Raw genomic sequence first — 24737 nt, forward strand, 5'->3', positions numbered from 1 at the left:
CGTTCGCGCGCGCGCGTGCGCATGCGTGTGAGTGAGAGAGAGAGAGAGAGTTTAGAGTTGTTTTTTTGTCTCCGAGTCCATATAATATATATATATATATATATATATATACACACACACACACACACACACACACACACACACACACACACACACACACACACACACACACACACACACACACACACACACACACACACCTTAGGGTATATACACTCTAAGATACACACATACATACACACACACACACGTATATATATATATCTGTATTTTATCTCGCCAAGGGGGAGATACAATACAATACATTCTGAGCCGATGGATGACAGATGAGCTCATCAAATGGTATAAATAGACCCAGTAGGGTTTGACAGGTGGTAAATAAAGTATTTTTTAACCACTGCTTTGGTATCAGATAACAAATGTGATTCTGGCTCCCTCTACTGTCCACCCTATTTTTTGCAGGTATAGTACTAGCTGGTTTCTTTTTTGTATATTGAGTGTGTAATAGAATTGTCAAATCAAATCAATAGTCCACTTCACTTATATTCCTCATGTGTGAAAATAAATCGGGATACACCCATGAAATGCAAACCTGCAATGTAAAATGCAAACCTGCACCACATGCGGTGTAAGAAAAAAAAAAAAAAAAAAAACAGCATTGCTTTTTAAGAGGGGACAACAGCTTTGACAAGTAGCCCAGTACATGATTTATCTTTCAAAAACAATTATCAGTGCAGTTTGGCCCCTTTTACACCAAAGGAACTTTAGTTCTAGAACTGGTTCCGTTCTAGATTCTTGGAACCTACATCTTTCGGTTCCAGTTTCGAACCAACTCATTTACAGTGGAAACACTCTGAACGGGTTCAATATTAGGCAGGAAAGAATAACCAAAGTGGTGCAACCACGGTGAAAAGGTGGCCTTTGTGCAGTCAGTCACTGAACGTGTGTTATGAATGTTCTAATTTTACTTTGAGTCACTGAATACATGTCATCATCTATCATCTATGTATAGTCTGTGATTGACAAGCCATAACCTTTTGAATATAGAACGCCAGTGTAGAGCAAGCATCGACTATCAACGTCAAACGCATCGTAAAGAGGTTCTAGTAAAATATAAATAATTAAAAAACCGTCATTAGCCATCATAAACAAACAATTAACCAAAGAAGTTACAAAAAAGAAAATACGTTTTGAAGTTGGTCCACAACATGTCATTTTGATACCTATTTCTCTATTGCCGTTTCACCGGTTGGTTCCCTTTCTTTGAAACACCACTGAAACGTCCTCACAATTTCTGTCTAAACAGACTGTAAACTACTGTCTGGTACATTCTTTAGTTTTAAAATGTGTTAATGTGTATAAATACAATCATTGGTAATACTTATTACTGTACCCATGTAACACAAGCAAATGCTAGAGAAATGGAACTCAAGTTTGCTATCCTGACCTGAGGTATGAGTTTATTAAAGAAGCAACAATGAGTGAATGCAACTGAGATGGTTACCAGTGAGTCTTTTATTTTATTTTCTCATCCCGTTGAATTTGAGAGATGACAAGACGTTTTCTTTTTACCTCATCCTAATCCCTTTCCTATGAGAAAATCCATACCACACTTCCAATCCCTCCGTTGTTTCTGTTTCAGTTCAAGTCTCTGTGGTCCGTTAATCCTTTTCCTCGTTTTCCTGCAGTGCGCTCTGGAGAATCCTTTGGTAGACCGGAGAGAAGACCAGCTTGTTGAAGTTGACCAGGCGACTGAAGCGAACGGCCAACTCCTTCAGCTCCTTGCTGACCGTAGCCCGCCGTGGACCGTAGCCCGCCGTGGAAGGGATAAGGAGTCTTGGGTTGACTGGACTCCAGGTAGGACAGGAGGTAACATTGGGTTCTAGCATCTGTAAGAAGGGGGAGAGTTGCAGAAAAACGAAATTACGGTTGTAATTTAGGTATAATCTCAAGACTTCAGAATCAGTAGCCCACATTTTATGTTCAGCTTTTACTAAGATCCTTATGGAAACTTAAAGATTGCTGACTAGTGACTACACAATCACGCAGAAAGGAAGTCAGTCGTAGGTATCATTGCGATTACCCATTAGCTTGCGGACGTGGTGGTCCGGCTGGGCTGTGGCTGAGATCTGTCCCTTTAGGGTGCTCCGTCGGTCAGTCGAGAATGGAGAGTAGCCGTGCTGGTCTAGCTGCCGACTCAGCTCAACACACAGTCGCTCTCCAATGGTTGCTAAGGCTTCCTCTGCACTAAAAGACCTAGGAAGAAACAATATGTATCTATTATTTTCATCATCTGACAGCAAGTCTTGTGTATATCAATTTCTGATAAATATGTATGTAGGACAGATTTGGACAAAAAAGATCCTATTATGTTAAACACTCAATCCAACTGCATGTGTCATTAGTGTTTGTTTATTTAGATGTGTGCCTTTCCCTTCCCATATGGAGTCAATAAGTATATGCTTCCTAGATGCATTCTATTCTCCTCGCATGTACAGAGCATGTGTGTATGACTGTTTGGCACCAGTGTTGTTTTCGTCAACTAAAACTAAGACGAAAAATGCTCGTCGACTACCTTTTTTCACTGACAAAAACGAATAACAAAAACGAACTAAATGAAAACTAAGCTACGAAGACTAAAACTAAGACTAAATATATTGACAATTTCCTCGACAAATAAAAACTAGACTAAACTGTTAGGAAGGGACTATAGTGGACAAGAGATCCAGTATAAGTCATTTTACACTTGGTTGCATGCTGAAAATAGCCGATCTACAAGCTCACAACGCGTCGCGACGCGTTGTGAGCTTGTGAGTGTAAAAACACTCATTACGACGGCATCAAGGCCTGCCACTAAATCAACTATTTAGTCGACTAAAATCTTATGACATTTAGTCGACTAAAACTAGACTAACACTAAGACACTCCAGGTGACTAAAATGTGACTTAAACTAAATTTTAGTCCAAAGACTATGACTAAACTAAAATAGAAATTTGCTGCCAAAAACACTGTTTGGCACTCGGGTCGTGTGTACTCACGGCGTGTGCATGTCCACGAGCATCGCAGCCACGGTGGTTTTCAGTGTGTCCATCAGTCCAGGCAGGCCTGAGATGGCCTCCCCTGTTATGGTGTAGACGATGAGCAGCACAGACGCCAGCAGCGCCAGCCGCTCTACCTCCCACTGCATCTCCTGAAACCAACCCTGGTCCCTCAGCACCGTCTGGGGAGGCATTAAGTCACAAATACGTATCGTCACTGTTGAGCAGAAACCTTGCATCTACATATTTCATCTTTTTATGTTTTTATGTGACAGTGTTGTGCAAAAGTTGTGAAAATAGCCAGTCTACAAGCTCACATTGCGATTTATGTTATGACCTTGTTATGTGCTATTTTAAACATTTTAGAAATGATTTGCCTATGACATGACCAAAATAGGGATGCCAAAAGTCTGTCTGTACTGTGGGGTTTATAAATATTTTTGACAAGCATTAACACTCACAAGCTTGTAACTAAATAATAACTACATTAAATACAAGTAATTTTTTTCCATTTTCTGAAAAAGGTTGTTGGTATGGTTTTGGATATACATATCGCCCGAAAGCAACAATATAGAAAGACGAGATTATAGATTAGGAGACACAGGGTTGCATAAAGGAGTCAACATGCAGGGTTGGGTTCAAGGCTCTATAGTCACTCATTACCTCTGGGAAGGGGTCTGATCCGTGGTCCCACTTCAGCAAGCGCAGGTAGGCAGTATTATGGACATTGACGGGGAGCATAGCCTGAAGGTTGGCTGAGGCACTGTCAGCAAACACCTCTCTTAAACATCCCACTGTGTCCTGAAGCCACTTTTCAGTGTATGCACCTGAAAAAGCAATTAGAATGTGATGATATTCAGAATGGGTCTACACAGCTACCTCCAAAAGAAAAATCAGAATCACATGCATGCACAAGTCATAAAGTAGAAAGTGGAATGTATTCAGATAAGACACTGTCTCATTGCAAGGAAGCTTTCCAGGTAGGTCGTTTTCTTCATTTGTTTTATGGCTGCTTAGGACTGTCTCATTACAACAGGATTTCTACATAGACTACAGCACATCCTAGGCAAGATTTTGAGGAAACAGCGACTGTGTTCTGCATGGCTCTCTCACTTACCGAATAGCAAAATCTACAGTATAGAGTATTTCACAATGTAAGGAACAAGCAAACTAAACAACATCAAAACAACAAATGTGTTTGAACACAATCGCATGTGACATCCTTTCTACTGTAGGTTGTCTGTTGGACAAAACGGGTACCTAACTGCAAATTAGACACAAGTCCTGTGCTTTTGTTTCATACATACACCGCATGACTTGATATGGATGACAGTCTCCTTACTTACAGGGCTGTTTCTCCAAGAACTCCTGGAACTCGTTTCTACTCACGGTAAAGTTGGCCATGTCCATCTTCATCAAGTCTAGTACAGAAAATATAGCTCTAAAAGAGAGAGGTATAGATAGAAAACGAGACCAACGTCAAGTACATGGTTCTCTGCCTGCTGCTGGACTTTATTTCTATGTGTGAGGTCCTGTGATTTCTGTGTGCTGCAATCACACACAGGTGTGACTGCAGGCAAGGCCATGGAGTCATGCAAAACCACACCCACCTGGGTGAACACAGGTAGGAAAGTGAATTTCCTGTCAGATTCAGGACACGTTCTTAAGTAGGCAGAATTGTTCGTAAGCATGTTCTTATGATGATGAATCCAAATCCTCGTAACTTGAAGGGGTGTGCCAGTTCATTCAAATGATCATAGGTAGACGCCCCACATATCCTAATTAACATCCTAATTACCATAGGGAACCGCCCCACCAATCCCATATAAGGCATTGGGAATTCACTTTCCTACCTGCGTTCACCCAGGTGGGTGTGGTTTTGCATGACTCCATGGCCTTGCCTGCAGTCACACCTGTGTGTGATTGCAACACACAGAAATAAAGTTGAGTGAAGTCAAGAATACCTAAACTAAAGTCTAAATATGGCGGAACACCAGACTCCAAACATTAAAAATCAATAGTACTGTGGAGGTACTGAAGTGAACAGAAATGTTCATATTTTCAATATCTTCAATATTCATGAATGTATTTATCTCACAAGTCAACTTTCACCACTAGACATCAATGTAAATTTGCTGAAATTAGCATATCATCCATATGTCATGTTCAGAAGTAGTGGATATAAAACATGTTAGCACTGGAGGGGCTTTAAAGCAGCAACTGCTGTATGTAATGATGAGGAAATAGGGGTGTTGAGGGTGATATGGTGGTGCAAGGGGTGGGATAGGGGGGCTTGCAGGTAGGAAGCTTACAGGAAAATGGAGGTGGTGGCTGTCAGTATATGGGGTGGGGGTGTATGGGGGGGGGGTTATGTGGTGGGTATGGTGCGTTTGTTTGGGTTGGGTTGTAAACTCTAAACCAGTGGTTCTCAAACATTTTCATGTCAAGGACCCCCAAATTGACATGCATTCTGCAGACCCACATATGAAAATATTTTCTGCTAGGGAAATGTTTTGAAGATTTATCAAAATGTTTCGAAAATAGCCGATCTACAAGCTCAAAATGGGCAGTAATGGGACGCGTTTGTGAGCTTGTAGATTGGATATTTTCAAAGTATAAAATGGGATTAAAGTGGTGAAATGTTCCATATTTTGCCGTGGGCTGCCTGGAACTTCCTCAAGGACCCCTTGAGGTCCTCAGACCAAACTTTGAGCATCATGCAGAGGGCGCTGTTTTTCCTTTATGTTTTCAGATTGCACTTAAGAACGAAAAAGGCACCCTAAGAGTGCTCCACAGTGTGCGTAGATTCTGTTCTTACCTACGAACAAATCACAGCTAAGAAAACATTGAGGGATCCCAAAACCTTCTTAAAAACTTCCTAAGTGGGTCTAAGAACAAATTTCCTCTTAAGAACTTCTTAAGAACTGTTGGCGCATGAGGCCCAATGTGAGAGAGCTGACAAATTGTCTCTGAGAGTGCACAGGCCAAATCCCATGCCATCCTACAGAGAAACCAAACAGGTACCATACCGTAGCCAACCAGTCTCCAAGCTTTCACAGGCCAAATCCCGTGCCAAGTTCAGAGAAACCAAAACAATGACCACACAATCAGAACATGGACATCACCAAAACGTCAACTATGACACTAGACCAGACCTCAGGCATTACAGGTGTCCTCCTTGCTCTCAAGGCCCAGGAGACAAACACCACACCATAAGCACCCAATCCCAAATGACTTCAGACGACACTGAAATCCAAATGTGAGCCCAATGAACTGCACCTCGGTACCATGTATTAAGTCTTTGACCATTTGACATGTTCTATGATACTCCCTCACAAACCCTCAACTCCTGAGAGCCCTACATGTCTTCCACACCAACAATAACTTCAGAACAACTCAATTTACCTGTCCAAACTACTACTTGAGCCAATGCAACAAACAAAACAAACAAGATAAAACAAAGGGAAGTTCAGGTTCTTAATTCACCATAAGCAAATCTTTCTCCCCATACTGATACAAGTACTGTAGCAACCATTGCAAAATGCTCCCTCCCTGGTGGATACAAGGATAAAGACTCAAAGACAGAGACAGAGCTTTCCTCCACCTAGATAACTCACCCTAGTCTTCATGTGTCCTACTGGCGGGAGGTATTTATGCACTTGAGCCCGATGGGTAGATTGGGCAACCATGAAATGGCAACCCTCTCAAAGCCATGGATGTGCCCCTATATAATTTATATATATAAAATTATATATATATATAAAATATATTTTATTATTTTAACATGGAGACAAAAAAACAACTTAACTATATATATATATATATATACATACATACACACAGTCTACATACACGTATATATATATATAGGCCTATCTGTATTTTATCTCGCCAAGGGGGAGATACAATATAATACAATAAATTCTGAGCCGATAGATGACAGATGAGCTCATCAAATGGTATAAATAGACCCAGTAGGGTTTGACAGGTGGTAAATAAAAAAGTTTTTTTTACCACTGCTTTGGTATCAGATGTGATTCTGGCTCCCTCTACTGTCCACCCTATTTTTTGCAGGTATAGTACTAGCTGGTTTCTTTTTTGTATATTGAGTGTGTAATAGAATTGTCAAATCAATAGTCCACTTCACTTCTATTCCTCATGTGTGAAAATAAATCGGGATACACCCATGAAATGCAAACCTGCACCACATGCGGTGTAAGAAAAAAACAAGTAGCCCAGTACATGATTTATCTTTCAAAATCAATCAGTGCAGTTTGGCCCCTTTTACACCAAAGGAACTTTAGTTCTAGAACTGGTTCCGTTCTAGATTCTTGGAACCTACATCTTTCGGTTCCAGTTTCGAACCAACTCATTTACAGTGGAAACACTTTGAACGGGTTCAATATTAGGCAGGAAAGAATAACCAAAGTGGTGCAACCCCGGTGAAAAGGGGGCCTTTGTGCAGTCAGTCACTGAACGTGTGTTATGAATGTTCTAATTTTACTTTGAGTCACTGAATACATGTCAGACTATGTATAGTCTGTGATTGACAAGCCATAACCTTTTGAATATAGAACGCCAGTGTAGAGCAAGCATCGACTATCAACGTCAAACGCATCGTAAAGAGGTTCTAGTCAAATATAAATAATTCAAAAACCGCCATTAGCCATCATAAATAAACAATTAACCAAAGAAGTTACAAAAAAAAAAATACGTTTTGAAGTTGGTCCACAACATGTCATTTTGATACCCATTTCTCTATTGCCGTTTCACCGGTTGGTTCCCTTTCTTTGAAACACCACTTACAAGAAACGTCCTCACAATTTCTGTCTAAACAGACTGTAAACTACTGTCTGGTACATTCTTTAGTTTTAAAATGTGTTAATGTGTATAAATACAATCATTGGTAATACTTATATTACTGTACCCATGTAACACAAGCAAATGCTAGAGAAATGGTACTCAAGTTTGCTATCCTGACCTGAGGTCTGAGTTTATTAAAGAAGCAACACTGAGTGAAAGCAACTGAGATGGTTACCAGTGAGTCTTTTATTTTCTCATCCCGTTGAATTTGAGAGATGACAAGACGTTTTCTTTTTACCTCATCCTAATCCCTTTCCTATGAGAATGTTTCTGTTTCAGTTCAAGTCTCTGTGGTCCGTTAATCCTTTTCCTGCAGAATTCTCTGGAGAATCCTTTGGTAGACCGGAGACCAGGACACCTTGTTGAACTTGACCAGGCGATTGAAGCGAATGGCCAAGTGTGTCAGCTCCTTGCCGACAGTAGCCAGCCCGCCGTGGACGGGATAAGCAGTCTTGGGTTGACTGGACTCCAGGTAGGCCAGGAGGTAACATTGGGTTCTAGAGTCTGTAAGAAGGGGGAGAGTTGCAGAAAAACGAAATTACGGTTGTAATTTAGGTATAATCTCAAGACTTCAGAATCAGTAGCCCACATTTTATGTTCAGCTTTTACTAAGATCCTTATGGAAACTTAAGGATTGCTGACTAGTGACTACACAATCACGCAGAAAGGAAGTCAGTCATAGGTATCATTGCGATTACCCATCTGCTTGCGGACGGTGTTGTCCGGCTGGGCTGTGGCTGAGATCTGTCCCTTTAGGGTGCTCCGTCGGTCAGTCGAGAATGGAGAGTAGCCGTGCTGGTCTAGCTGCCGACTCAGCTCAACACACAGTCCCTCTCCAATGGTTGCTAAGGCTTCCTCTGCACTAAAAGACCTAGGAAGAAACAATATGTATCTATTATTTTCATCATCTGACAGCAAGTCTTGTGTATATCAATTTCTGATAAATATGTATGTAGGACAGATTTGGACAAAAAGGATCCTATTATGTTAAACACTCAATCCAACTGCATGTGTCATTAGTGTTTGTTTATTTAGATGTGTGCCTTTCCCTTCCCATATGGAGTCAATAAGTATATGCTTCCTAGATGCATTCTATTCTCCTCACATGTACAGAGCGTGTGCATGTGTGTATGACTGTTTGGCACCAGTGTTGTTTTCGTCAACTAAAACTAAGACGAAAAATGCTCGTCGACTACCTTTTTTCACTGACAAAAACGAATAACAAAAACGAACTAAATGAAAACTAAGCTACGAAGACTAAAACTAAGACTAAATATATTGACAATTTCCTCGACAAATAAAAACTAGACTAAACTGTTAGGAAGGGACTATAGTGGACAAGAGATCCAGTATAAGTCATTTTACACTTGGTTGCATGCTGAAAATAGCCGATCTACAAGCTCACAACGCATCGCGTTGCGACGCGTTGTGAGCTTGTGAGTGTAAAAACACTCATTACGACGGCATCAAGGCCTGCCACTAAATCAACTATTTAGTCGACTAAAATCTTATGACATTTAGTCGACTAAAACTAGACTAACACTAAGACACTCCAGGTGACTAAAATGTGACTAAAACTAAATTAAGTTTTAGTCGAAAGACTATGACTAAACTAAAATAGAAATTTGCTGCCAAAAACACTGTTTGGCACTCGTGTGTACTCACGGCGTGTGCATGTCCACGAGCATCGCAGCCACGGTGGTTTTCAGTGTGTCCATCAGTCCAGGCAGGCCTGAGATGGCCTCCCCCATCATGGTGTAGACGATGAGCAGCACTGACGCCAGCAGCACCAGCCGCTCTACCTCCCACTGCATCTCCTGAAACTGAACCTGGTCCATCAGCACCGTCTGGGGAGGGGAGGCATTAAGTCACAAATACGTATAGTCACTGTTGAGCAGAAACCTTGCATCTACATATTTCATCTTTTTATGTGACAGTGTTGTGCAAAAGTTGTGAAAATAGCCAGTCTACAAGATCACATTGCGATTTATGTTATGACCTTGTTATGTGCTATTTTAAACATTTTAGAAATGATTTGCCTATGACATGACCAAAATAGGGATGCCAAAAGTCTGTCTGTACTGTGGGGTTTATAAATATTTTTGACCAGCATTAACACTCACAAGCTTGTAACTAAATAATAACTACATTAAATACAAGTAATTTTTTTCCATTTTCTGAAAAAGGTTGTTGGTATGGTTTTGGATATACATATCGCCCGAAAGCAACAATATAGAAAGACGTGATTATAGATTAGGAGACACAGGGTTGCATAAAGGAGTCAACATGCAGGGTTGGGTTCAAGGCTCTAGTCACTCATTACCTCTGGGAAGGGGTCTGATCCGTGGTCCCACTTCAGCAAGCGCAGATAGGCAGTATTATGGACATTGTCGGGGAGCATAGCCGTTATAGCACTGTCAGCAAACACCTCTCTTACTGTGTCCTGAAGCCACTTTTCAGTGTATGCACCTGAAAAAGCAATTAGAATGTGATGATATTCAGAATGGGTCTACACAGCTACCTCCAAAAGAAAAATCAGAATCACATGCATGCACAAGTCATAAAGTAGAAAGTGGAATGTATTCATTGCAAGGAAGCTTTCCAGGTAGGTCGTTTTCTTCATTTGTTTTATGGCTGCTTAGGACTGTCTCATTACAACAGGATTTCTACATAGACTACAGCACATCCTAGGCAAGATTTTGAGGAAACAGCGACTGTGTTCTGCATGGCTCTCTCACTTACCGAATAGCAAAATCTACAGTATAGAGTATTTCACAATGTAAGGAACAAGCAAACTAAACAACATCAAAACAACAAATGTGTTTGAACACAATCGCATGTGACATCCTTTCTACTGTAGGTTGTCTGTTGGACAAAACGGGTACCTAACTGCAAATTAGACACAAGTCCTGTGCTTTTGTTTCATACATACACCGCATGACTTGATATAGATGACAGTCTCCTTACTTACTGGGCTGTTTCGCCAATAACTCATGGTACTCGTCTATGCTCCAGGAAAAGTTGGCCATGTCCATCTTCATCAAGATGAGTACAGAAAATATAGCTCTAAAAGAGAGAGGTATAGATAGAAAACGAAAGTCAAAGAAAGAGATTGGAGACACAGGAAAAGAGACCTTGAGATGAACATAATTTATGATGTGGCCGATACATGTGAAATTGAGAGAGAGTAAGCTCATTATAGCGAGTAGAGAGTGTAGCTCTCTATTGGATTATTTCATTTCTGTAGCCAATGTGTAGATTTATTTCATTATCTTCAAATAAACTGAAGCCATGTCATACTTATACCACATCAAACAGATGTTTTGTGTTTCGCTTGTATAACACCTGAGATTCAAACACAGATCTCCCGTGTGGGAAAACAAACAAAAGGAACCCCCCCCCCCCCCCCCCCATGGTCAGTGGAGATATTAGTCCTTTGGCCTTCAGACTGAGCTACTCTGCTACAGTACGTTCACTCTTTTGACCCCCCACCAGGAAACCTGATCCAGGTCACACCACCAATGTAACTCCAAAGATTCAAACCCGGGTCTCCGGAATGGGAAACCAAACATCTATGGCACTATATCAACATGGAATTTCTCACTGGCCAGGGGAGATGTTAAGCTTTTGGGCTTCAGGCTGAACTACTCTGATACTCTTAAATATAGTGTAAATATCTATAAATAGAGACGTAGTAGAGGGAAATAGATTTACAAAATGTACATATGGCCCCAAAAGGTTTAGAAACCGGGAAGCTGATTTCTCAGCAGCAAGGACAAGTTCACTGTACAGAAAACATACTTACAGTAGAGACATTACTCTGTGCTAAAAAATACACAATGTTGCAGGAGCTCAAATAAATTGTACAAAGACCTGGAATAGGGCTAAAATAGTCTCTTTATCTTTAAGTTGTCTCCTTCATCTTACCTGAACAGAGGCACCATTTCAGTGGTCTCCCTCAGCTTCTGAATTTCCCCATCTCTGACCTTGGCATACTGGTGGTCTAGGGTGGCCATCATCCCCACAATGAAATTGGCTAGCTGACCAACGTCAAGTACATGGTTCTCTGCCTGCTGCTGGATCAGAGGGAGGTCCAGGACCTCTTCGATGCAAGTCCGGAGTCGAGCATGCAGGTGAGGCAGCAACAATGACAACAGAGACTTCATGAGGAGAGAAGAGAATGAATGAACACTAAATAAACTTATAGAGGAAGAATGGTGGACAGCACAAAGTGAAGGAAGGAAAGTTGGACAAAGAAAATAAATTAGAATGAATGAGCACAGGAAGGGAGGGAGGATAGAGTGATTGTTTTGTATATCCAAATATGGCAGAGCTTTCAAACATCTTAATCACTCTTCAAAAGACAAATGAGTAAAATGATTAAGGATGGAGTGGGTGCAGAAACAGGTTAAGAGCAGGACCGTTTCATTTCCTTTGCCTGTATTTGTTCCTTATATACAGTATGCGTGTGTGTGTGTGTGTGTGTGTAAAAAGGCCTGACCTCTTTGATCTCTGACAGGAGCTTCATGGCATGGTTGTATGATGGTGGATCCTCTCTTAGTTCAGCCTCCACACAGTCCCAGAATGCTTTCTCCATGATCTCCTTCACCCTCTTCTCCAAACTATGCAAAGTAATTACATACATGCGTCAATTACATACATTACAATCAGACTCATGATTGCAACAAAAGGGAGACACGGCACAGTTAAGTGTATACAAATATAATATGTATTTAAAGGTTAACTAACTAAATCACAAGTATAAGATAAATTCAGTAAATATGAATGTGTGTAAGCAATGCATGTGTGCGAGTGTATGTGCAGTGGGACTGTTGTAAGGTGTAAACCAAGGAACACAAACAAACAAACCAGTAGAGGAGAAAAGACTCAGGAGTGAAGGCAGATTGACACTTATATAGGTGTGGGACACACCAGACTCAGGTGTGGTCCAATCTCACTGACGATCCAACTCCACCCTGCCAATCAGCCAGTTAGGCAGGGTAGGAGACCCCCCCCCCCCCCCCCCCCCCCATAAAACAGGGACCCTAGGGTCACTGAAAACCAACAAGATCAAACAAACCAAAATTTACCATTAGCTCAATTAAGAAGTTACTGCTGACTCCCCATCCAGCTCAACCACAACCTCAGCAACTCAGACCGAGTCGAGAAGCACTTTAAGAGAACAGGATTGACCCAGCTAGTATGGGACGAACACCAGAGATATTTAACAGGTACTTCAGTTCTGACATGTATTGTGAAAGGACAATCTAAGGACATTGGGCCTCATGCGCCAACCGTTGTTAAGAAGTTCTTAAGAGGAAATTTGTTCTTAGACCCACTTAGGAAGTTTTTAAGAAGGTTTTGGGATCCCTCAATGTTTTCTTAGCTGTAATTTGTTCGTAGGTAAGAACAGAATCTACGCACACTGTGGAGCACTCTTAGGGTGCCTTTTTTGTTCTTAAGTGCAATCTGAAAACAAAGGAAAAACAGCGCCCTCTGCATGATGCTCAAAGTTTGGTCTGAGGACCTCAAAGGGTCCTTGAGGAAGTTCCAGGCAGTCCACGGCAAAATATGGAACATTTTACCACTTTAATCCCATTTTATACTTTGATAATAGCCAATCTACAAGCTCACAAACGTGTCCCATTACTGCCCATTTTGAGCTTGTAGATCGGCTATTTTCGAAACATTTTGATAAATCTTCAAAACATTTCCCTAGCAGAAAATATTTTCATATGGGGGTCTGCAGAATGCATGTCAATTTGGGGGTCCTTGACATGAAAATGTTTGAGAACCACTGGTTTAGACTTTACAACCCAACCCAAACAAACACACCATACCCACCACATAACCCCCACCCCACCCGCCATCATCCCCCCCCTTTACACCCCCACCCCGTATACCAACAGCCACCACCTCCATTTTCCTGTAAGCTTCCTACCTGCTAGCCCCCCTATCCCACCCCTTGCACCACGATATCACCCTCAACACCCCTATTTCCTCACCATTACATACCAAGCAGTTGCTGCCTTAAAGCCCCTCCATATCCATGCACCCTCCAGTGCTAACATGTTTTATATCCACTACTATCCACTACTTCTGAACATGACATATGGATAATATGATAATTTCAGCAAATTTACATTGATGTCTAGTGGTGAAAGTTGACTATTGTGAGATAAATAATAAAATACATTCATGAATATTGAAAATATTGAAATATTGAAAATATGAACATTTCTGTTCACTTCAGTACCTCCACACCACAGTACTATTGCTTTTTAATGTTTGGAGTCTGGTGTTCCACCATATTTAGACTTTAGTTTAGGTATTCTTGACTTCACTCAACTTTATTTCTGTGTATGAGGTCCTGTGATTTCTGTGTGCTGAAATCACACACAGGTGTGACTGCAGGCAAGGCCATGGAGTCATGCAAAAAAACACCCACCTGGGTAAAACACAGGTAGGAAAGTGAATTCCCAATGCCTTATATGGGATTGCTGGGGCGGTTCCCTATGGTAATTAGGATGCTAATTAGGATATTTGGGGCGTCTACCTATGATAATTTGAATGAACTGGCACACCCCTTCAAGTTACGAGGATTTGGATTCATCATCATAAGAACATGCTTACGAACAATTCTGCCTACTTAAGAACGTTTCATGAATCTGACTGGACTTCACTTAGGAATTCACTTAGGAAGAAATGTAAGAGGAAAAGTTAGGAACTTATTGGCGCATGAGGCCCAATGGGCCTAATTACCATAGGGAACCGCCCCACCAATCCCATATAAGGCATTGGGAATTCACTTTCCTACCTGCGTTCACCCAGGTGGGTGTGGTTTTGCATGACTCCATGGCCTTGCCTGCAGTCACACCTGTGTGTGATTGCAACACACAGAAATAAAGTTGAGTGAAGTCAAGAATACCTAAACTAAAGTCTAAATATGGCGGAACACCAGACTCCAAACATTAAAAATCAATAGTACTGTGGAGGTACTGAAGTGAACAGAAATGTTCATATTTTCAATATCTTCAATATTCATGAATGTATTTATCTCACAAGTCAACTTTCACCACTAGACATCAATGTAAATTTGCTGAAATTAGCATATCATCCATATGTCATGTTCAGAAGTAGTGGATATAAAACATGTTAGCACTGGAGGGGCTTTAAGGCAGCAACTGCTGTATGTAATGATGAGGAAATAGGGGTGTTGAGGGTGATATGGTGGTGCAAGGGGTGGGATAGGGGGGCTTGCAGGTAGGAAGCTTACAGGAAAATGGAGGTGGTGGCTGTCAGTATATGGGGTGGGGGTGTATGGGGGGGGGGGGTTATGTGGTGGGTATGGTGCGTTTGTTTGGGTTGGGTTGTAAACTCTAAACCAGTGGTTCTCAAACATTTTCATGTCAAGGACCCCCAAATTGACATGCATTCTGCAGACCCACATATGAAAATATTTTCTGCTAGGGAAATGTTTTGAAGATTTATCAAAATGTTTCGAAAATAGCCGATCTACAAGCTCAAAATGGGCAGTAATGGGACGCGTTTGTGAGCTTGTAGATTGGCTATTTTCAAAGTATAAAATGGGATTAAAGTGGTGAAATGTTCCATATTTTGCGTGGGCTGCCTGGAACTTCCTCAAGGACCCCTTGAGGTCCTCAGACCAAACTTTGAGCATCATGCAGAGGGCGCTGTTTTTCCTTTATGTTTTCAGATTGCACTTAAGAACGAAAAAGGGACCCTAAGAGTGCTCCACAGTGTGCGTAGATTCTGTTCTTACCTACGAACAAATCACAGCTAAGAAAACATTGAGGGATCCCAAAACCTTCTTAAAAACTTCCTAAGTGGGTCTAAGAACAAATTTCCTCTTAAGAACTTCTTAAGAACTGTTGGCGCATGAGGCCCAATGTGAGAGAGCTGACAAATTGCCTCTGAGAGTGCACAGGCCAAATCCCATGCCATCCTACAGAGAAACCAAACAGGTACCATACCGTAGCCAACCAGTCTCCAAGCTTTCACAGGCCAAATCCCGTGCCAAGTTCAGAGAAACCAAAACAATGACCACACAATCAGAACATGGACATCACCAAAACGTCAACTATGACACTAGACCAGACCTCAGGCATTACAGGTGTCCTCCTTGCTCTCAAGGCCCAGGAGACAAACACCACACCATAAGCACCCAATCCCAAATGACTTCAGACGACACTGAAATCCAAATGTGAGCCCAATGAACTGCACCTCGGTACCATGTATTAAGTCTTTGACCATTTGACATGTTCTATGATACTCCCTCACAAACCCTCAACTCCTGAGAGCCCTACATGTCTTCCACACCAACAATAACTTCAGAACAACTCAATTTACCTGTCCAAACTACTACTTGAGCCAATGCAACAAACAAAACAAACAAGATAAAACAAAGGGAAGTTCAGGTTCTTAATTCACCATAAGCAAATCTTCCTCCCCATACTGATACAAGTACTGTAGCAACCATTGCAAAATGCTCCCTCCCTGGTGGATACAAGGATAAAGACTCAAAGACAGAGACAGAGCTTTCCTCCACCTAGATAACTCACCCTAGTCTTCATGTGTCCTACTGGCGGGAGGTATTTATGCACTTGAGCCCGATGGGTAGATTGGGCAACCATGAAATGGCAACCCTCTCAAAGCCATGGATGTGCCCCCATATAATTTATATATATAAAATTATATATCTATATATATAAAAATATTTTATTATTTTAACATGGAGACAAAAAAACAACTCAACTATATATATATATATATATATATATATATATATACACACACACACACACACACAGTCTACATACAAGTATATATAGGCCTATCTGTATTTTATCTCGCCAAGGGGGAGATACAATATAATAAATTCTGAGCCGATAGATGACAGATGAGCTCATCAAATGGTATAAATAGACCCAGTAGGGTTTGACAGGTGGTAAATAAAAAAGGTTTTTTTACCACTGCTTTGGTATCAGATGTGATTCTGGCTCCCTCTGTCCACCCTATTTTTTGCAGGTATAGTACTAGCTGGTTTCTTTTTTGTATATTGAGTGTGTAATAGAATTGTCAAATCAAATCAATAGTCCACTTCACTTATATTCCTCATGTGTGGAAATAAATCGGGACACACCCATGAAATGCAAAGGGTTAGTGGTGTAAAAAAAAGACAGCATTGCTTTTTAAGAGGGAACAACAGCTTTATTGACAAGTAGCCCAGTACATGGTTGATCTTTCAAAAACAGTTTGGCCCCTTTTACACCAAAGGTACTTTAGTTCTAGAAACGGTTCCGTTCTAGATTCTTGGAACCTACATCTTTCGGTTCCAGTTACGAACCAACTCATTTACAGTGGAAACACTCTGAACGGGTTCAATATTAGGCAGGAAAGAATAACCAAAGTGGTGCAACCCCGGTGAAAAGGGGGCCTTTGTGCAGTCAGTCACTGAACGTGTGTTATGAATGTTCTAATTTTACTTTGAGTCACTGAATACATGTCAGACTATATATAGTCTGTGATTGACAAGCCATAACCTTTTGAATATAGAACGCCAGTGTAGAGCAAGCATCGACTATCAACGTCAAACGCATCGTAAAGAGGTTCTAGTAAAATATAAATAATTAAAAAACAGTCATTAGCCATCATAAAAAATTAACCAAAGAAGTTACAAAAAAAAAAAAATACGTTTTGAAGTTGGTCCACAACATGTCACCTATTTCTCTATTGCCGTTTCACCGGTTGGTTCCCTTTCTTTGAAACACCACTTACAAGAAACGTCCTCACAATTTCTGTCTAAACAGACTGTAAACTACTGTCTGGTACATTCTTTAGTTTTAAAATGTGTTAATGTGTATAAATACAATCATTGGTAATACTTATATTACTGTACCCATGTAACACAAGCAAATGCTAGAGAAATGGTACTCAAGTTTGCTATCCTGACCTGAGGTCTGAGTTTATTAAAGAAGCAACACTGAGTTAAAGCAAATGAGATGGTTACCAGTGAGTCTTTTATTTTCTCATCCCGTTGAATTTGAGAGATGACAAGACGTTTTCTTTTTACCTCATCCTAATCCCTTTCCTATGAGAAAATCCATACCACACTTCCAATCCCTCCGTTGTTTCTGTTTCAGTTCAAGTCTCTGTGGTCCGTTAATCCTTTTCCTCCTTTTCCTGCAGAATTCCCTGGAGAATCCTTTGGTAGACCGGAGACCAGCCCACCTTGTTGAACTTGACCAGGCGATTGAAGCGAATGGCCAAGTGTGTCAGCTCCTTGCCGACCGTAGCCAGCCCGCCGTGGACGGGATAAGCAGTCTCAGTGCCACTGGACTCCAGGTAGGCCAGGAGGTAACGTTGGGTTCTAGAGTCTGTAAGAAGGGGGAGAGTTGCAGAAAAACGAAATTACGGTTGTAATTTAGGTATAATCTCAAGACTTCAGAATCAGTAGCCCACATTTTATGTTCAGCTTTTACTAAGATCCTTATGGAAACTTAAAGATTGCTGACTAGTGACTACACAATCACGCAGAAAGGAAGTCAGTCGTAGGTATCATTGCGATTACCCATTAGCTTGCGGACGTGGTGGTCCGGCTGGGCTGTGGCTGAGATCTGTCTCTTTAGGGTGCTCCGTCGGTCAGTCGAGAATGGAGAGTAGCCGTGCTGGTCTAGCTGCCGACTCAGCTCAACACACAGTCGCTCTCCAATGGTTGCTAAGGCTTCCTCTGCACTAAAAGACCTAGGAAGAAACAATATGTATCTATTATTGTCATCATCTGACAGCAAGTCTTGTGTATATCAATTTCTGATAAATATGTATGTAGGACAGATTTGGACAAAAAAGATCCTATTATGTTAAACACTCAATCCAACTGCATGTGTCATTAGTGTTTGTTTATTTAGATGTGTGCCTTTCCCTTCCCATATGGAGTCAATAAGTATATGCTTCCTAGATGCATTCTATTCTCCTCGCATGTACAGAGCATGTGTGTATGACTGTTTGGCACCAGTGTTGTTTTCGTCAACTAAAACTAAGACGAAAAATGCTCGTCGACTACCTTTTTTCACTGACAAAAACGAATAACAAAAACGAACTAAATGAAAACTAAGCTACGAAGACTAAAACTAAGACTAAATATATTGACAATTTCCTCGACAAATAAAAACTAGACTAAACTGTTAGGAAGGGACTATAGTGGACAAGAGATCCAGTATAAGTCATTTTACACTTGGTTGCATGCTGAAAATAGCCGATCTACAAGCTCACAACGCATCGCGTTGCGACGCGTTGTGAGCGTAAAAACACTCATTACGACGGCATCAAGGCCTGCCACTAAATCAACTAAAATCTTATGACATTTAGTCGACTAAAACTAGACTAACACTAAGACACTCCAGGTGACTAAAATGTGACTAAAACTAAATTAAGTTTTAGTCCAAAGACTATGAATAAACTAAAATAGAAATTTGCTGCCAAAAACACTGTTTGGCACTCGGGTCGTGTGTACTCACGGCGTGTGCATGTCCACGAGCATCGGAGCCACGGTGGTTTTCAGTGTGTCCATCAGTCCAGGCAGGCCTGAGATGGCCGCCCCCGTTATGGTGTAGACGTTGAGCAGCACAGACGCCAGCAGCACCAGCCGCTCTAACTCCCACTGCATCTCCTGAAACCGAACCTGGTCCATCAGCACTGTCTGGGGAGGCATTAAGTCACAAATACGTATCGTCACTGTTGAGCAGAAACCTTGCATCTACATATTTCATCTTTTTATGTTTTTATGTGACAGTGTTGTGCAAAAGTTGTGAAAATAGCCAGTCTACAAGATCACATTGCGAGTTATGTTATGACCTTGTTATATGCTATTATAAACATTTTAGAAATGATTTGCCTATGACATGACCAAAATAGGGATGCCAAAAGTCTGTCTGTACTGTGGGGTTTATAAATATTTTTGACAAGCATTAACACTCACAAGCTTGTAACTAAATAATAACTACATTAAATACAAGTAATTTTTTTCCATTTTCTGAAAAAGGTTGTTGGTATGGTTTTGGATATACATATCGCCCGAAAGCAACAATATAGAAAGACGTGATTATAGATTAGGAGACACAGGGTTGCATAAAGGAGTCAACATGCAGGGTTGGGTTCAAGGCTCTAGTCACTCATTACCTCTGGGAAGGGGTCTGATCCGTGGTCCCACTTCAGCAAGCGCAGATAGGCAGTATTATGGACATTGTCGGGGAGCATAGCCGTTATAGCACTGTCAGCAAACACCTCGCTTACTGTGTCCTGAAGCCACTTTTCAGTGTATGCACCTGAAAAAGCAATTAGAATGTGATGATATTCAGAATGGGTCTACACAGCTACCTCCAAAAGAAAAATCAGAATCACATGCATGCACAAGTCATAAAGTAGAAAGTGGAATGTATTCATTGCAAGGAAGCTTTCCAGGTAGGTCGTTTTCTTCATTTGTTTTATGGCTGCTTAGGACTGTCTCATTACAACAGGATTTCTACATAGACTACAGCACATCCTAGGCAAGATTTTGAGGAAACAGCGACTGTGTTCTGCATGGCTCTCTCACTTACCGAATAGCAAAATCTACAGTATAGAGTATTTCACAATGTAAGGAACAAGCAAACTAAACAACATCAAAACAACAAATGTGTTTGAACACAATCGCATGTGACATCCTTTCTACTGTAGGTTGTCTGTTGGACAAAACGGGTACCTAACTGCAAATTAGACACAAGTCCTGTGCTTTTGTTTCATACATACACCGCATGACTTGATATGGATGACAGTCTCCTTACTTACTGGGCTGTTTCGCCAATAACTCATGGTACTCGTCTATGCTCCAGGAAAAGTTGGCCATGTCCATCTTCATCAAGATGAGTACAGAAAATATAGCGCTAAAAGAGAGAGGTATAGATAGAAAACGACAGTCAAAGAAAGAGATTGGAGACACAGGAAAAGAGACCTTGAGATGAACATAATTTATGATGTGGCCGATACATGTGAAATTGAGAGAGAGTAAGCTCATTATAGAGAGTAGAGAGTGTAGCTCTCTATTGGATTATTTCATTTCTGTAGCCAATGTGTAGATTTATTTCATTATCTTCAAATAAACTGAAGCCATGTCATACTTATACCACATCAAACAGATGTTTTGTGTTTCGCTTGTATAACACCTGAGATTCAAACACAGATCTCCCGTGTGGGAAAACAAACAAAAGGAACCACCCCCCCCCATGGTCAGTGGAGATATTAGTCCTTTGGCCTTCAGACTGAGCTACTCTGCTACAGTACGTTCACTCTTTTGACCCCCCACCAGGAAACCTGATCCAGGTCACACCACCAATGTAACTCCAAAGATTCAAACCCGGGTCTCCGGAATGGGAAACCAAACATCTATGGCACTATATCAACATGGAATTTCTCACTGGCCAGGGGAGATGTTAAGCTTTTGGGCTTCAGGCTGAACTACTCTGATACTCTTAAATATAGTGTAAATATCTATAAATAGAGACGTAGTAGAGGGAAATAGATTTACAAAATGTACATATGGCCCCAAAAGGTTTAGAAACCGGGAAGCTGATTTCTCAGCAGCAAGGACAAGTTCACTGTACAGAAAACATACTTACAGTAGAGACATTACTCTGTGCTAAAAAATACACAATGTTGCAGGAGCTCAAATAAATTGTACAAAGACCTGGAATAGGGCTAAAATAGTCTCTTTATCTTTAAGTTGTCTCCTTCATCTTACCTGAACAGAGGCACCATTTCAGTGGTCTCCCTCAGCTTCTGAATTTCCCCATCTCTGACCTTGGCATACTGGTGGTCTAGGGTGGCCATCATCCCCACAATGAAATTGGCTAGCTGACCAACGTCAAGTACATGGTTCTCTGCCTGCTGCTGGATCAGAGGGAGGTCCAGGACCTCTTCGATGCAAGTCCGGAGTCGAGCATGCAGGTGAGGCAGCAACAATGACAACAGAGACTTCATGAGGAGAGAAGAGAATGAATGAACACTAAATAAACTTATAGAGGAAGAATGGTGGACAGCACAAAGTGAAGGAAGGAAAGTTGGACAAAGAAAATAAATTAGAATGAGCACAGGGAGGGAGGGAGGATAGAGTGATTGTTTTGTATATCCAAATATGGCAGAGCTTTCAAACATCTTAATCACTCTTCAAAAGACAAATGAGTAAAATGATTAAGGATGGAGTGGGTGCAGAAACAGGTTAAGAGCAGGACCGTTTCATTTCCTTCGCCTGTATTTGTTCCTTATATACAGTATGCGTGTGTGTGTGTGTGTGTGTGTGTGTGTGTGTGTGTAAAAAGGCCTGACCTCTTTGATCTTTGACAGGAGCTTCATGGCATGGTTGTATGATGGTGGATCCTCTCTTAGTTCAGCCTCCACACAGTACCAGAATGCTATCTCCATGATCTCCTTCACACTCTTCTCCAAACTATGCAAAGTAATTACATACATGCGTCAATTACATACATTACAATCAGACTCATGATTGCAACAAAAGGGAGACACAGGCACAGTTAAGTGTATACAAATATAATATGTATTTAAAGGTTAACTAAATAAATCACAAGTATAAGATAAATTCAGTAAATATGAATGTGTGTAAGCAATGCATGTGTGCGAGTGTATGTGCAGTGGGACTGTTGTAAGGTGTAAACCAAGGAACACAAACAAACAAACCAGTAGAGGAGAAAAGACTCAGGAGTGAAGGCAGATTGACACTTATATAGGTGTGGGACACACCAGACTCAGGTGTGGTCCAATCTCACTGACGATCCAACTCCACCCTGCCAATCAGCCAGTTAGGCAGGGTAGGAGACCCCCCCCCCCCCCCCCCCCCCATAAAACAGGGACCACTGAAAACCAACAAGATCAAACAAACCAAAATTTACCATTAGCTCAATTAAGAAGTTACTGCTGACTCCCCATCCAGCTCAACCACAACCTCAGCAACTCAGACCGAGTCGAGAAGCACTTTAAGAGAACAGGATTGACCCAGCTAGTATGGGACGAACACCAGAGATATTTAACAGGTACTTCAGTTCTGACATGTATTGTGAAAGGACAATCTAAGGACAATGGGCCTCATGCGCCAACCGTTCTTAAGAAGTTCTTAAGAGGAAATTTGTTCTTAGACCCACTTAGGAAGTTTTTAAGAAGGTTTTGGGATCCCTCAATCTTTTCTTAGCTGTGATTTGTTCGTAGGTAAGAACAGAATCTACGCACACTGTGGAGCACTCTTAGGGTGCCTTTTTCGTTCTTAAGTGCAATCTGAAAACATAAAGGGAAAACAGCGCCATCTGCATGATGCTCAAAGTTTGGTCTGAGGACCTCAAGGGGTCCTTGAGGAAGTTCCAGGCAGTCCACAGCAAAATATGGAATATTTTACCACTTTAATCCCATTTTATACTTTGAAAATAGCCAATCTACAAGCTCACAAACGCGTCCCATTACTGCCCATTTTGAGCTTGTAGATCGGCTATTTTCAAAACATTTAGATAAATCTTCAAAACATTACCCTAGCAGAAAATATTTTCATATGGGGGTCTGCAGAATGCATGTCAATTTGGGGGTCCTTGACATGAAAATGTTTGAGAACCACTGGTTTAGAGTTCACAACCCAACCCAAACAAACGCACCATACCCACCACATAACCATCCCCCATTCCCCCCCGCCATCACCCCCCCCCCCCCCAGTTGACTATTGTGAGATAAATATTAAAATACATTCATAAATATTGAAAATGTGAAAATTTCTGTTCACTTCAGTACCTCCACAGTATTATTGATTTTTAATGTTTGGAGTCTGGTGTTCCACCATATTTAGACTTTAGTTTAGGTATTCTTGACTTCACTCAACTTTATTTCTATGTGTGAGGTCCTGTGAGCTGCAATCACACACAGGTGTGACTGCAGGCAAGGCCATGGAGTCATGCAAAACTACACCCACCTGGGTGAACACAGGTAGGAAAGTGAATTCCCAATGCCTTATATGGGATTGGTGGGGTGGTTCCCTATGGTAATTAGGATGCTAATTAGGATATGTGGGGCGTCTACTTATGATAATTTGAATGAACTGGCACACCCCTCCAAGTTACGAGGATTTGGATTCATCATCATAAGAACATGCTTACGAACAATTCTGCCTACTTAAGAACGTTTCATGAATCTGACTGGACTTCTCTTAGGAATTCACTTAGGAAGAAATGTAAGAGGAAAATTTAGGAACTTATTGGCGCATGAGGCCCATTGGGCCTCATGCGCCAATAAGTTCCTAAGAGAAGTCCAGTCAGATTCAGGACACGTTCTTAAGTAGGCAGAATTGTTCGTAAGCATGTTCTTATGATGATGAATCCAAATCCTCGTAACTTGAAGGGGTGTGCCAGTTCATTCAAATGATCATAGGTAGACGCCCCACATATCCTAATTAACATCCTAATTACCATAGGGAACCGCCCCAACAATCCCATGTAAGGCATTGGGAATTCACTTTCCTACCTGCGTTCACCCAGGTGGGTGTGGTTTTGCATGACTCCATGGCCTTGCCTGCAGTCACACCTGTGTGTGATTGCAACACACAGAAATAAAGTTGAGTGAAGTCAAGAATACCTAAACTAAAGTCTAAATATGGCGGAACACCAGACTCCAAACATTAAAAATCAATAGTACTGTGGAGGTACTGAAGTGAACAGAAATGTTCATATTTTCAATATCTTCAATATTCATGAATGTATTTATCTCACAAGTCAACTTTCACCACTAGACAT

At 41.2% G+C, this 24737-nt stretch overlaps 1 protein-coding gene and 1 pseudogene across 2 annotated transcripts; both read right to left on the minus strand.

Annotated features, from left to right (window-relative positions):
• Positions 1 to 1497: 1497 nt before the first annotated feature.
• Positions 1498 to 12562, minus strand: LOC306924021 (T-complex protein 11-like protein 1; annotated as a pseudogene). The gene is made up of 14 exons (XR_013792514.1): positions 12404 to 12562; positions 11830 to 12062; positions 10874 to 10968; positions 10226 to 10371; positions 9568 to 9749; positions 8601 to 8773; positions 8204 to 8406; positions 8021 to 8027; positions 4650 to 4701; positions 4386 to 4480; positions 3703 to 3866; positions 3040 to 3221; positions 2084 to 2256; positions 1498 to 1889 (listed from the first exon to the last, which is right to left on the minus strand). The product of XR_013792514.1 is annotated as a T-complex protein 11-like protein 1 (transcript).
• Positions 12563 to 17101: 4539 nt separating this feature from the next.
• On the minus strand, positions 17102 to 22411 carry LOC306923438 (T-complex protein 11-like protein 1). The gene is made up of 7 exons (XM_079501535.1): positions 22282 to 22411; positions 21698 to 21930; positions 20749 to 20843; positions 20101 to 20246; positions 19440 to 19621; positions 18494 to 18666; positions 17102 to 18299 (listed from the first exon to the last, which is right to left on the minus strand). The coding sequence occupies exons 1-7, from the start codon at positions 22375 to 22377 to the stop codon at positions 18085 to 18087; spliced, it is 1140 nt and encodes a 379-aa protein (XP_079357661.1). The 5' UTR covers positions 22378 to 22411; the 3' UTR covers positions 17102 to 18084.
• Between the last annotated feature and the right edge of the window lie 2326 nt (positions 22412 to 24737).

The sequence above is a fragment of the Electrona antarctica genome (assembly GCF_951216825.1).
Source record: "Electrona antarctica genome assembly, chromosome: 5".
NCBI lineage: Eukaryota > Metazoa > Chordata > Actinopteri > Myctophiformes > Myctophidae > Electrona > Electrona antarctica.

Bases quoted from the DNA above. Each gene is read 5' to 3' on its own strand.
- LOC306923438 (XM_079501535.1), bottom strand. From the start codon at position 22,377: ATGGAGATAGCATTCTGGTACTGTGTGGAGGCTGAACTAAGAGAGGAT. The intron at 20,844-21,697 runs GTAAGATGAAGG...TCTCTCTTTTAG, and splicing joins GAAATGGTGCCTCTGTTCAG to CGCTATATTTTCTGTACTCA. The intron at 18,300-18,493 runs GTAATCGCAATG...CCCTTCTTACAG, and splicing joins CCACGTCCGCAAGCTAATGG to ACTCTAGAACCCAACGTTAC.